This window comes from Hyperolius riggenbachi, chromosome 3 (genome assembly GCF_040937935.1).
Source record: "Hyperolius riggenbachi isolate aHypRig1 chromosome 3, aHypRig1.pri, whole genome shotgun sequence".
NCBI lineage: Eukaryota > Metazoa > Chordata > Amphibia > Anura > Hyperoliidae > Hyperolius > Hyperolius riggenbachi.
Window position 1 is genome coordinate 209273301 of NC_090648.1, and position 12485 is coordinate 209285785.

General features: G+C 43.9%; 1 protein-coding gene across 2 annotated transcripts in view; it reads right to left on the bottom strand.

Annotated features, from left to right (window-relative positions):
• LOC137563314 (long-chain fatty acid transport protein 2-like) overlaps positions 1-12485 on the bottom strand; it is a 110074-nt gene that overhangs the window by 21791 nt on the left and 75798 nt on the right. For both annotated transcript variants that reach the window (XM_068275609.1, XM_068275608.1), the window contains exon 9: positions 4182-4279. In XM_068275609.1, the coding sequence (XP_068131710.1) occupies positions 4182-4279 (98 nt within the window). The remainder of the gene's footprint in view (positions 1-4181; positions 4280-12485) is intronic.

The window sequence follows — 12485 nt, forward strand, 5'->3', positions numbered from 1 at the left end:
GGCCACCCCTCTTCCTCAGCCTGGGTTCTATCCCCGGCCAATGTGAGTTGGCTTTTGACATGCTACAAATCCTTAAGCAAGCTAAGTTTTCTCTTGGATATATCATAATGGTACATGCGAGGCTGGCTTCAGCATGTAGTGTTGGTGGTGGTACAGTGGTGAAGAGAGCTACCTACCACGCACTCAGACCTGGGTTCAATTCCCAGCCAAGGTATGTAAGCTGGCTTTTGAAATACTACAATTCCCTGGAAGATGAGACCCTCCTCCCGGAGGGAAGAGGGAGGAAGCGAGAAAGAAATACAGGTTATCAGGTAGAAATCAGTTAGGTGGGGAAATAAATTTGAATTCCGTAAAATTCCGCGGAATTTTAAAATTTTCTGCGGAATTCCGTTTTAGAGCTATAGCAATTCCGTTCCGTCATATCGGAACCGGAATCACCAAATTCCGTCCGGAATCGCGGAATCCAGCGACCATCCCTATTTATTTCCTTTTAAGCAATACCAGTTGACTGACAGCCCTGCTGATCCTCTACCTTTAATACATTTAGCCATAGACCCTGAACAAGCATGCAGCAGATCAGGTGTTTCTGACATTATTGTCAGATCTGACAAGATTAGCTTCATGCTTGTTTCTGCCATTATTCAGACACTACTGCATCCTACTACAACAGCAGGACTGCCAGGCAACGGGTATTGTACAAAAGAAAATAAATATGGCAGCCTCCATATATTTCTCACTTCAGTAACAGTTGTCCTTTAATGTTTTAGATCTCCATGGGCTTGAATCCTCAAGCTGCGCTGCTAAAGCAGTGCAGTTTAATGAGCAGTAGTGTGCGCTATGCACGCCTTACATAGCAGCGTGTTCGCTGCCATGTAAGGAGTGTGCCTTCCTTAGTTACACGCATTGCTTCCTTAGCAATGCACGTAACATTAGCTGTGGGTGGCCCTGTTTCTGCGACGTATCGAGGTAGCGATACTTCACTCACGGCAGAAGCAGGACCACCTGCAGTTAATGTTAAGGGCATTGCTAAGGAAGCAATGCGCGTAACTAAGGAAGGCACAAAGCTAGCGCTGCTATGTAAGCCGTGCATATCGCACACTACCGCTCATTAAAACCCTATGTCTGTTAACTCACTGTCTGTAATCTGTACCACTGCCAATGCTTTGTGTACCACAAATAATTTGGGGTATGACATCCGTCATATTTGGCAAATAAAGCTGATTATGTTTCTGATTCCTTGCCCTGGTTATAATGAATCTGGTAAATCTGGCACATTGCACAGAACTTCCATCCCCTAGTGGGCTAGTTTAATAGGGAGAATCTAGGATCTGGTCCTCAGCTCACGCAGCACTCAAGGACCTCTCAGAACTGGAGCCAAGCAATATACCTTTCTGACTTATTCCACCCCTTTTACTAGCTAAAAGCAGGGTAGATGCACACCCCACCTAAAAGCAGAACAGGTACAATAGGCACAGGCTGCACTTGGTAAGGTGGGCATCGCCATAGGCCACAATGCAATTAGCAGTTATGACTAGTGATGGGCGAACAGTGTTCGCCACTGTTCGGGTTCGCCCGGATTTTGGCCTGTTCGGGTTCGGCACCCCCCGAACACCTCATGGTGTTCGGGAGGGTGCTCGGCCACGCTGCCCGAACCCAAACAGGCCTTCTTTGTTCGGCCGAACACAGCCGTGTCCGGCCGAACAAAGCCCCTTATAGGGTCCCAGCATAAAGGGAGAGCATGCCCCGAGCGCGGCGGGGGGGGGGGGGTCGGAAATGCCCCCCACCCCTCCCCGCTAAGCTCTCCCTTCTGCTGGACCCTATAAAATTAAATCTAAGTCCCCCGAAGGTACCTTGCAGGCTGGCAGGAGGAGGGCACTCAGGGCAGGAAGCGGGCAGCCGGAGAGCATAGGCGTTAGTACCATCTGATACTTCCGCCCTCTCTCTGACGCACTTCCTGTTTACATTTGTAAGTCACGTCAAGAGAGAGCAGAAGTACCGCGATGACGCGTACAAGGGTACGCGTCGTCTACATGATGACACCTACCCTCGTACGCGTCATCGCGGTACTTCTGCTCTCTCTTGACCTGACTTACAAATGTAAACAGGAAGTGCGTCAGAGAGAGGGCGGAAGTATCAGATGGTACTAGCGCCTAAGCTCTCCGGCTGCCCGCTTCCTGCCCTCCTCCTGCCAGCCTGCAAGGTACCTTCGGGGGACTTAGATTTAATTTTATAGGGTCCAGCAGAAGGGAGAGCTTAGCGGGGAGGGGTGGGGGGCATTTCCGACCCCCCCCCCCCGCGCTCGGGGCATGCTCTCCCTTTATGCTGGGACCCTATAGGGGGCCCCAAAGGGACATGTTCGGGTTGGGTTTGGGGTTCGGCCCAAACATACCGAATATCGGGGGCATGTTCGGCCGAACCACCCCGAACCCGAACTTCTGGATGTTCGCCCAACACTAGTTATGACGACACTAGGTGAGTCATTTGGGCATAAGAATGCACTACTGTAGCTGAACTCTGGCTAGCTGATTTGAACGGTTTTACACCAATATCATTAGCAGCTTTGTAGGCGATTGGTTAAATTTCAACTTTACAGACCCTGTAATTAGTTGTTTTACAACCGCTTCAGTAAACTGCGGCTTTACAGCCGATCTGCAAAATTGTTGTGCTGCAGTTTCCAGCGGCTATATAGCCGCTCTGAATGTGCCAAAGTTCAGCTGGCTTTTTAATTTAAATACAGTCTGCTAGACTCTGGGGGCTGAACATAATAGTGGGACGGAGTTTGGCACCTTTTCAGTGCCTGGGGTAAGCTTGGGTGCAGGGGTGGGTGCTTGGACAGGGTGGGGGACAACTTTAGGCGGCGGGTTATGCTTATAGGGATGGGGAGTTAGTGTTAGGCATATATAGGGGGAAATAATGTTAGCAGTCGGCGGGGAGGTTGATGTTAGACATAGATAGGGTAGAGTTAGTGTGAGAATTAGGTTGTAGTGGATAGAATATTAGTTTAATTACTGATAATCTACCAGGCAACCCTTTTCGACGTATACTCTAAAAACACTTGGGTCCGGTACACGTTGGCACTAAAAATGGTCCATTTCGCGTAGCTAACCAGCTGGATCCTATGTTAATCCATAGGATCTGTTGACATAGCTTCATTAGAACCGATTTGTTCGGCACATTCCCCTAAGCAGACTGCAATTTCAGGAGGCTGCAATAATTCCAGAGCGGCAAATGCATGACATTGACCTGGGAATGGATCAAAAACTGATTCCCAATAAAAACAGATGATGTTTTACACGGATCAGTTTTTAATCCATTGAGTGTGTACCGAGCCTTACAGCCTGTGTACAGCTATGTTGCAGCTGTTCCAGGGAACTGCAATCACATAGTCCACAGCTGAGCATTGCCATTTTGAGGCCATTCAGTATCAGTCATAAACTGCAAAGAGTAGATGTGCTACACTGGTATATAAAGAATGAACTTATTCTGTTGTAATAATGGCTGCTGAGAGTAAACATCAGATGGGGTATTTGGTTTTCGATTCCAAAAGTACTGTGCAGTTCTGATTTAGACCTTATGCCTGTTCTAACCTCTGGCCTATGATCATGTTTCTCAATATGGTGTCTTGCTTTACTCCTGCCCATCACCATCTGAGGCAGGTACAAGGCAATTGCATGGGGCATGTACCCTGAAGGTCCATAATCCTCTCTGTGTGTGTAAAGCCTGGATATTGTGTATTAGACTCTGGTCATTGGACCTTCTTATTGGCCTGGTTTAAAACCGCTCAAGACAGACTACTGTCCCTGAAACCACCGTGAAAGAAACTGCATGCCAATAAGCCAAAGGTGTATGGAAATTCAGTTCTACTTCTTGATAAGTTGTATAGGTGGTTATTCTAAGTCCCTTTGATGTTGGGCATAGCTAGAAATCACAAAGATTCCTAGCTTTGATAGGTCATCCTTCCTAAGTCCCACACTGTGGTGACCCTCACGGCTTCCAGATCTGTTTCCTCATGGTTATTATATTGCTCTAGGGTCCTGAGCTCTGTGGACACTGTACCCCTTCCTTTAGCTCCCCAGTCCCTCACTCCTGCCCCTCAGGCCTGACTATGTATGCCTACGCATGCATGAGATGCAGACAACTAAATATACCAAAAGTACCAGAAAGCTTTACAGCAAACTTACAAGGTACAGAAACACCATAAACATTACATAGCTCAATAAAGTCCACTGTTAATAAAACATCTTCCACTTCAGTAGTTGCCACATTTTCTCCTTTCCACCTAAAAAGACAAAGTACAAGACTGAATTTAGTTCAATGATGGTTATCTATACATTATATTATGTGTGCTACTATGAAGGTTATATAGAGGCTAGGCTGCAGTAGTCATTTTTTAGCTATAATACTAAATTAATTACTGACGTAGAACAGGTATAAAGATCAAGTTGTCTTGCTTTTTGCCATTCCTAGTCTATGGATTTCTGCACAAATTGGTCATAAAATGTGATCTGATCTTCATCTAAGTCACAACAATAGACAATCATAGTCTTCTTAAACTAATACCACACAACTAAGTAAATGTTTCCATGTTTTTATAGAGCACGCCATGTAAATATTTACAGTGCAGGTGGAAAAAGTATGTGAACCCCTAGACTAATGACATCTCCAAGAGCTAATTGGAGTGAGGTGTTAGCCAGCTTGAGTCCACTCAATGAGATGAGATTGAAGGTGTTGGTTACAGAGTATTAGCTAAAGACTTACAAAGATCTCTGGAGTATGCTAACATCCCTGTTAGCAAATTTACAGTGTTGCCCATACTTATTCATATACCCTGGCAAATTTTAACTTAAAGTTACTTTTATTCAACCAACAAGTAGTTTTTTGACCGGAAATGACATAGGTGTCTCCCAAAAGATAATAAGACGATGTACAAGAGGCATTATTGTGAAAGAGAAAAAAAACCCGTGGACATTTCAGCATGACAATGACCCAAAACACACAGCAAAAGTGGTAAAGAAATGGTTAGCAGACAACAACATGAATGTTTTGAAATTGCCCAGCCAGAATCCTGACTTGAATCCAATTGAGAATTGGTGGAGGGAGCTAAAGATCAGGGTGATGGCAAGAAGACCCTCCAACCTGAAGATTTAAAGATCATTGCTGAAAAAGTATGTGCAAAAATACATATGGAGACATGCAAAAAGCTGGTCTGCAATTATAGGAAGCGTTTGATTGCTGTAATAGCCAATAAAGGCTTTTCTATTGATTATTGAGAAGGGTATGAATAATTTTGGACTGGATAATTTTTGTTTAAATGTAAATAAATGCTGAGAATTTTTTTTCACAATAATGCATCTTGTACATTATTATCTTTTGTTAAAACCCTATGCCATTTCCAGTCAAAAAATAACTTGCTGGTTGAATAAAAGTAACTTTAAGTCAACATTTGCCAGGGGTTTGAATATTACAATTATTCTGTGTACAGATGAAACAAAAGTTGAGTTTTTTTAAAGAAACACCAAGGAGTTTTGAATCAGGATGATACCATGTATTGGCTAACATATAGATGAATAAACAGTGAGCTTTCAGCTTATAAAAAACCTTCGTCGTTGTTTCATTATGCACTTTACTGATAAATTGTGAATTTTTTCTTTGCGTGTACTAGTGCAATTACGCAGATGTTTATGCACTCCCTTATTCTCTGTACTGTACACTTATTGCTTTCAATAAAATACTTTTGTGAAAAAAAAAAAAAAAAAAACCTTCGTCGGACTTGGTTCCTGACAAAAACTGAAAAATGCAGCTTATATATACTTGGAAGAAACACACAACACTATGTGAGGAGAAAACGAGGCTCAGCACACCAACATCAAAACCTCATCCCAACTGTAAAGTATGGTGGTGGGGGCATGATAGTTTGGGGCTGCTCTGCTGCATCAGGGCCTGGACGGATTGCTATCATTGAAGGAAAAATGAAATCCCAAGTTTATCAAGATATTTTGCAGGAGAACTTATTGCCATCTGTCCACCAGCTGAAGCTAAGTAGAAGATGGGTGTTGCAACAGGACAATGACCCAAAGCATAGAAGTAAATCAACATCAGAATGGCTTAAACAGAAGAAAATACGCCTTCTGGAGTGGCTCAGTCAGAGTCCTGACCTCATCCCGATTGAGGAGTTGTGGCATGACCTCAAGAAAGCAATTTACACCAGACATCCCAAGAATAATGCTGATATTGAAACAGTTCTGTAAAGAGGAATGGTCAAAAATTACTCCTGACCGTTGTGCACCTCTGATCTGCAACTACAGGAAACGTGTGGTTGAAGTCATTGTTGCCAAAGGAGGTTCAACCAGTTATTAAATCTAAGGGTTCACATACTTTTTCCACCTGCACTGTAAATGTTTACATGGTGTTTTCAATAAAAACATGGAAACTTTTTATGACTATATATATATATATATATATATATATATATATATATATATATATATATATATATATATACAGTGGTGTGAAAAACTATTTGCCCCCTTCCTGATTTCTTATTCTTTTGCATGTTTGTCACACTTAAATGTTTCTGCTCATCAAAAACCGTTAACTATTAGTCAAAGATAACATAATTGAACACAAATTGCAGTTTTAAATGATGGTTTTTATTATTTAGTGAGAAAAATAACTCAAAACCTACATGGCCCAGTGTGAAAAAGAAATTGCCCCCTGAACCTAATAACTGGTTGGGCCACCCTTAGCAGCAATAACTGCACTCAAGCGTTTACGATAACTTGCAACGAGTCTTTTACAGCCCTCTGGAGGAATTTTGGCCCACTCATCTTTGCAGAATTGTTGTAATTCAGCTTTATTTGAGGGTTTTCTAGCATGAACCGCCTTTTTAAGGTCATGCCACAGCATCTCAATAGGATTCAGGTCAGGACTTTGACTAGGTCACTCCAAAGTCTTCATTTTGTTTTTCTTCAGCCATTCCGAGGTGGATTTGCTGGTGTGTTTTGGGTCATTGTCCTGCTGCAGCACCCAAGATCGCTTCAGCTTGAGTTGACGAACAGATGGCCGGACATTCTCCTTCAGGATTTTTTGGTAGACAGTAGAATTCATGGTTCCATCTATCACAGCAAGCCTTCCAGGTCCTGAAGCAGAAAAACAACCCCAGACCATCACACTACCACCACCATATTTTACTGTTGGTATGATGTTCTTTTGCTGAAAAGCTGTGTTACTTCTACGCCAGATGTAACGGGACACGCACCTTCCAAAAAGTTCAACTTTTGTCTCGTCGGTCCACAAGGTATTTTCCCAAAAGTCTTGCCAATCATTGAGATGTTTTTTTTAGCAAAATTGAGACGAGCCTTAATGTACTTTTTGCTTAAAAGTGGTTTGCGCCTTGGATATCTGCCATGCAGACCGTTTTTGCCCAGTCTCTTTCGTATGGTGGAGTCATGAACAATGACTTTAATTGAGGCAAGTGAGGCCTGCAGTTCTTTAGATGTTGTCCTGGGGTCTTTTGTGGCCTCTCGGATGAGTTTTCTCTGCGCTCTTGGGGTAATTTTGGTCGGCCATCCACTCCTGGGAAGGTTCATCACTGTTCCATGTTTTTGCCATTTGTGGATAATGGCTCTCACTGTGGTTCGCTGGAGTCCCAAAGCTTTAGAAATGGCTTTATAACCTTCACCAGACTGATAGATCTCAATTACAGTACTTTTGTTCTCATTTGTTCCTGAATTTGGATCTTGGCATGATGTCTAGCTTTTGAGGTGCTTTTGGTCTACTTCTCTGTGTCAGATCAGTGCTGGGCGTAATGGAAAAAACTACGCTTACGGATCATTACGCGTAATTTTACGCTATTACGCATTACGGAATTACGCTTACGGCATAGACATTCATTTACGGTACATGTCTGTAATTACGGTAATGTCTGTAATTACGCATAGCCCTTACGCAATTACGCGTAAGAATACCGTAATTCAGGTTGTTACTTTATTGGCTTACGCGTAAATTCCTACTAGCACTTAATGCGTAAGGTCATGCTGCCAAGCGGAAAAGTTGACGCATGGATCAATGTTAGGTAGCCGCCGACTTTAAGGGTTGATAGCAAAGCCCCCTTAATTGCTTAGAGCCTCAAATTTGGAGAATATATTAAGGAGATCAGAAGGAATAAGAGGAAAATTTTTTTTTTCAAAAAGACCTTATAGTTTTTGAGAAAATCGATGTTAAAGTTTCAAAGGAAAAATATATACATTTAAAAACCCGCCGACTTTAACGGTTAATAGCAAAAAGCCTGCTTAAAATTTAGGAACACCAAATTCACAGGGTATATTAAGAGGATCAGTGGGAATAAGAGGATTTTTTTTTTTTCAAAAAGACCTTATAGTTTTTGAGAAAATCGATTTTTAAGTTTCAAGGGCAAAAATGTCTTTTAAATGCGGAAAATGTCAGTTTTTTTGCACAGGTAACAATAGTGTTTTATTTTCATAGATTCCCCCAAGTGGGAAGAGTTTTACTTACTTCGTTCTGAGTGTGGGAAATATTAAAAAAAAAACGACGTGGGGTCCCCCCTCCCAGACCTCTTTAACCCCTTGTCCCCCATGCAGACTGGGATAGCCAGAATGCGGAGCACCGGCCGCGTGGGGCTCCACACCCTGACTATACCAGCCCGCATGGTCCATGGATTGGGGGGTCTCGGAAGGGGAGGGGCAGCCAAGCTTTCCCCTCCCCCTCCGAGCCCTTGTCCAATCCAAGGACAAGGGACTCTTCTCCACCTCCGATGGGCGGTGGAGGTGGAGGCCGCGATTTCCTGGGGGGGTTTCATGGAACCCCATTGGTCTGCTAAGGACCAATGGGGCTCCTTGGAGCCCAAATACAAAGATGCTTTAGAGAGCTCTGAGCTATATAGCTCAGAGCTCTGTCGGGTGCAGGACGCTAAGTCCCGCCGGCTCTCGCTGCCCTCCCCGCCTCTCCCACATGTCACCTATATACATGCTGGCACCCATGGGTGCCAGCATGTATATGGGTGACAGGTGTGGGTGGAGTGGACGGCGGGAGCCGGCGGGGACTTAGCGTTAGTGTATGCAGCGGCCGGCGGGTGAGCGGCGAGTGACGTCGGGTGCGGTGGAGTTACAAAGTAACAAAGTTGTTACATTGTAACAACTTTGTTACATTGTAACTGATTAGTATATTTCCGAGGATATTGCGTGGGAACTGGCTTTTAAAGGGACAGGTAAGTATTAATGGTTAATTAAGAATATTAAAGGACTTTTTTCGTGGTTATATTTTTTGTTCAATTAAAATACTTTTTCTATGTGTTTGTGTGTTTATTTACTTTTAACTCTTAAAGGAAATGGGTAAGGGGTACAAGTACCTCTATACTCATTTCTCCTGGGAGGGGGGGTGGGCATCTGGGGGACCCCTTTTTGAAGGGGACTCCCAGATGCCACCATGAACCCCCCCCCCCCCAGGAAATCGCGGCCTCCACCTCCACCGCCCATCGGAGGTGGAGAAGAGCCCCTTGTCCTTGGATTGGACAAGGGCTCGGAGGGGGAGGGGAAAGCTTGGCTGCCCCTCCCCTTCCGAGACCCCCCAATCCATGGACCATGCGGGCTGGTATAGTCAGGGTGCGGAGCCCCACGCGGTTGGTGCTCCGCATTCTGGCTATCCCAGTCTGCATGGGGGACAAGGGGTTAAAGAGGTCTGGGAGGGGGGACCCCACGTCGTTTTTTTTTAATATTTCCCACACTCAGAACGAAGTAAGTAAAACTCTTCCCACTTGGGGGAATCTATGAAAATAAAACACTATTGTTACCTGTGCAAAAAAAACCTGACATTTTCCGCATTTAAAAGACATTTTTGCCCTTGAAACTTAAAAATCGATTTTCTCAAAAACTATAATGTCTTTTTGAAAAAAAAAAATTTCCTCTTATTCCCACTGATCCTCTTAATATACCCTGTGAATTTGGTGTTCCTAAATTTTAAGCAGGCTTTGCTATTAACCGTTAAAGTCGGCGGGTTTTTAAATGTATATATTTTTCCTTTGAAACTTTAACATCGATTTTCTCAAAAACTATAAGGTCTTTTTGAAAAAAATTTTTTTCCTCTTATTCCTTCTGATCTCCTTAATATATTCTCCAAATTTGAGGTTCTTAGCACTTAAGGGGGCGTTGCTATTAACCCTTAAAGTCGGCGGCTTTTTTATATAATATACGGGAGCGTAATATTACGCGATTACGGCAGACTGTGTAATTTCAATGGGAGTTTACTGTCTTACGCGTAATTTGTTACGCGTAATAACGTAACCTACGGTCTACGCGTAATTAATTACGCGTAATACCGTAACCTTACACGTAACGCTTACGGTGCATTTGTAGTGAATTACGATGCGTAATTACGCTAATGCGTAATTTCGGCCCAGCACTGTGTCAGATAGCTCCTATTTAAGTGATTTCTTGATTAAAACAGGTGTGGCAGTAATCAGGCCTGGGGGTGACTACAGAAATTGAACTCAGGTGTGATAAACCACAGTTAAGTGATTTTTTAACAAGGGGGCAATCACTTTTTCACACAGGGCCATGTAGATTTGGAGGTTTTTTTTCTCACTAAATAATAAAAACCATCATTTAAAACTGCATTTTGTGTTCAATTATGTTATCTTTGACTAATAGTTAACGGTTTTTGATGAGCAGAAACATTTAAGTGTGACAAACATGCAAAAGAATAAGAATTCAGGAAGGGGGCAAATAGTTTTTCACACCACTGTATATATATATATATATATATATATATATATATATATATATATATATATATATATATATATATATATACACACATATATATTTCATGCTATATGCATTCAATTGTTCAATAATGCTACGTGTGAACTTGCCCATACTATTATGTAGGTATGTTCACATTTCTGTGTTGTCATGAGGTGTTGTTATTATTCTTGGTGATCCATCTGGTGTCGTACTGGTTATACAGTACAACACCAGCTGCATTACTAGGAATAATTACCAGTACAACCAGCTGCATTACTAGGAATAATTACCAGTACAACACCAGCTGCATTACTAGGAATAATTACCAGTACAACACCAGCTGCATTACTAGGAATAATTACCAGTACAACACCAGCTGCATTACTAGGAATAATTACCAGTACAACCACAGCTGCAATACTAGGAATTATTACCAGTACACCACCAGCTCCATTACTAGGAATAATTACCAGTACAACACCAGCTGCATTACTAGGAATAATTACCAGTACAACACCAGCTGCAATACTAGGAATAATTACCAATACAACACTAGGAATAATAACCAGTACAGCACCAGCTCCATTACCAGGATTAATACCCAGTACAGCACCAGGATCAATTTGTATAGACAATGGCCCAGGTTAAAAACATTTCCCGGTACTTATCCGTTAGCCGGGCGTATCCGGCAGGTGGCGCTGTTGTATCGAATTTCAATGCGCTGGGTTGTATCTAATTCCATTCATACTTAAATGTAGTACTGTGTGAATGGAAGCACTGCAGGTGGCGCTAATTACATTGATACGTTGATAACAATACAGTGTTAATGGCAAGGAATACATTGTATTTGAAGTGGCCGGCACTGGCACTTAATGGAATTCAAATGAAGGCGGCGGCAATGTAACAGATGAAGCCGCCGCCTTCGTCTGTTCTTCTTCTCCCCCTTTGCCCTCTCTCAACTATACAACCCTGCCAGCTGGGGGGGGGGGGGGGCACGCCTGTCCCCCCCACAGTCGTTCGTCGCAAGGAAACAAGCAGGATTCCCTGCCGCGACAAACGACTCTGGGGGGAGACGCATGTCCCCGCAGGCTGCCAGCATTGTAGAAGCGAGAGGAGGGCAAAGGGGGAGAAGAAGAAGAAGAACAGACGAAGGCGGCGGCTTCATCTGTTACATTGCCGCCGCCTTCATTTGAATTCCATGTAAAAGTGCCTACAATGTATTCCTTGCCATTAACACTGTATTGTTATCAACGTATCAATGTAATTAGCGCCACCTGCGGCGCTTCCATTCACACAGTACTACGTTGAAGTATGAATGGAATTAGATACAACCAGGCCCGTTTTTAGGGCCGTGCGGCCCGTGCTGCCGCCCGGGGCGCTGTTGGGAGGTGGGCGCTGAAATGGAGGGGGGAGCCGGAGCCGCGGGGAGGGCAGCCCGACCTCTCCCTCCCTCTCCCTCCCTCTCCTGGGCCGCCCTCCGTGCTCCCCCCTCAGATGCAGAGCGCAGCAGCAGCCAGGGAGGGAGCGCTGTATACTACATACCTTCCTGCGTTCCAAGCGCTGCGCTCTCGCCGCCGGTCTCTTCCTCTCTGCCGCCTATACGATGATACACACGCTGGTTCCGGCTAAACAGGAACCAGCGTGTGTATCATCGTATAGGCGGCAGAGAGGAAGAGACCGGCGGCGAGAGAGCAGCGCTTGGAACGCAGGAAGGTATGTAGTATA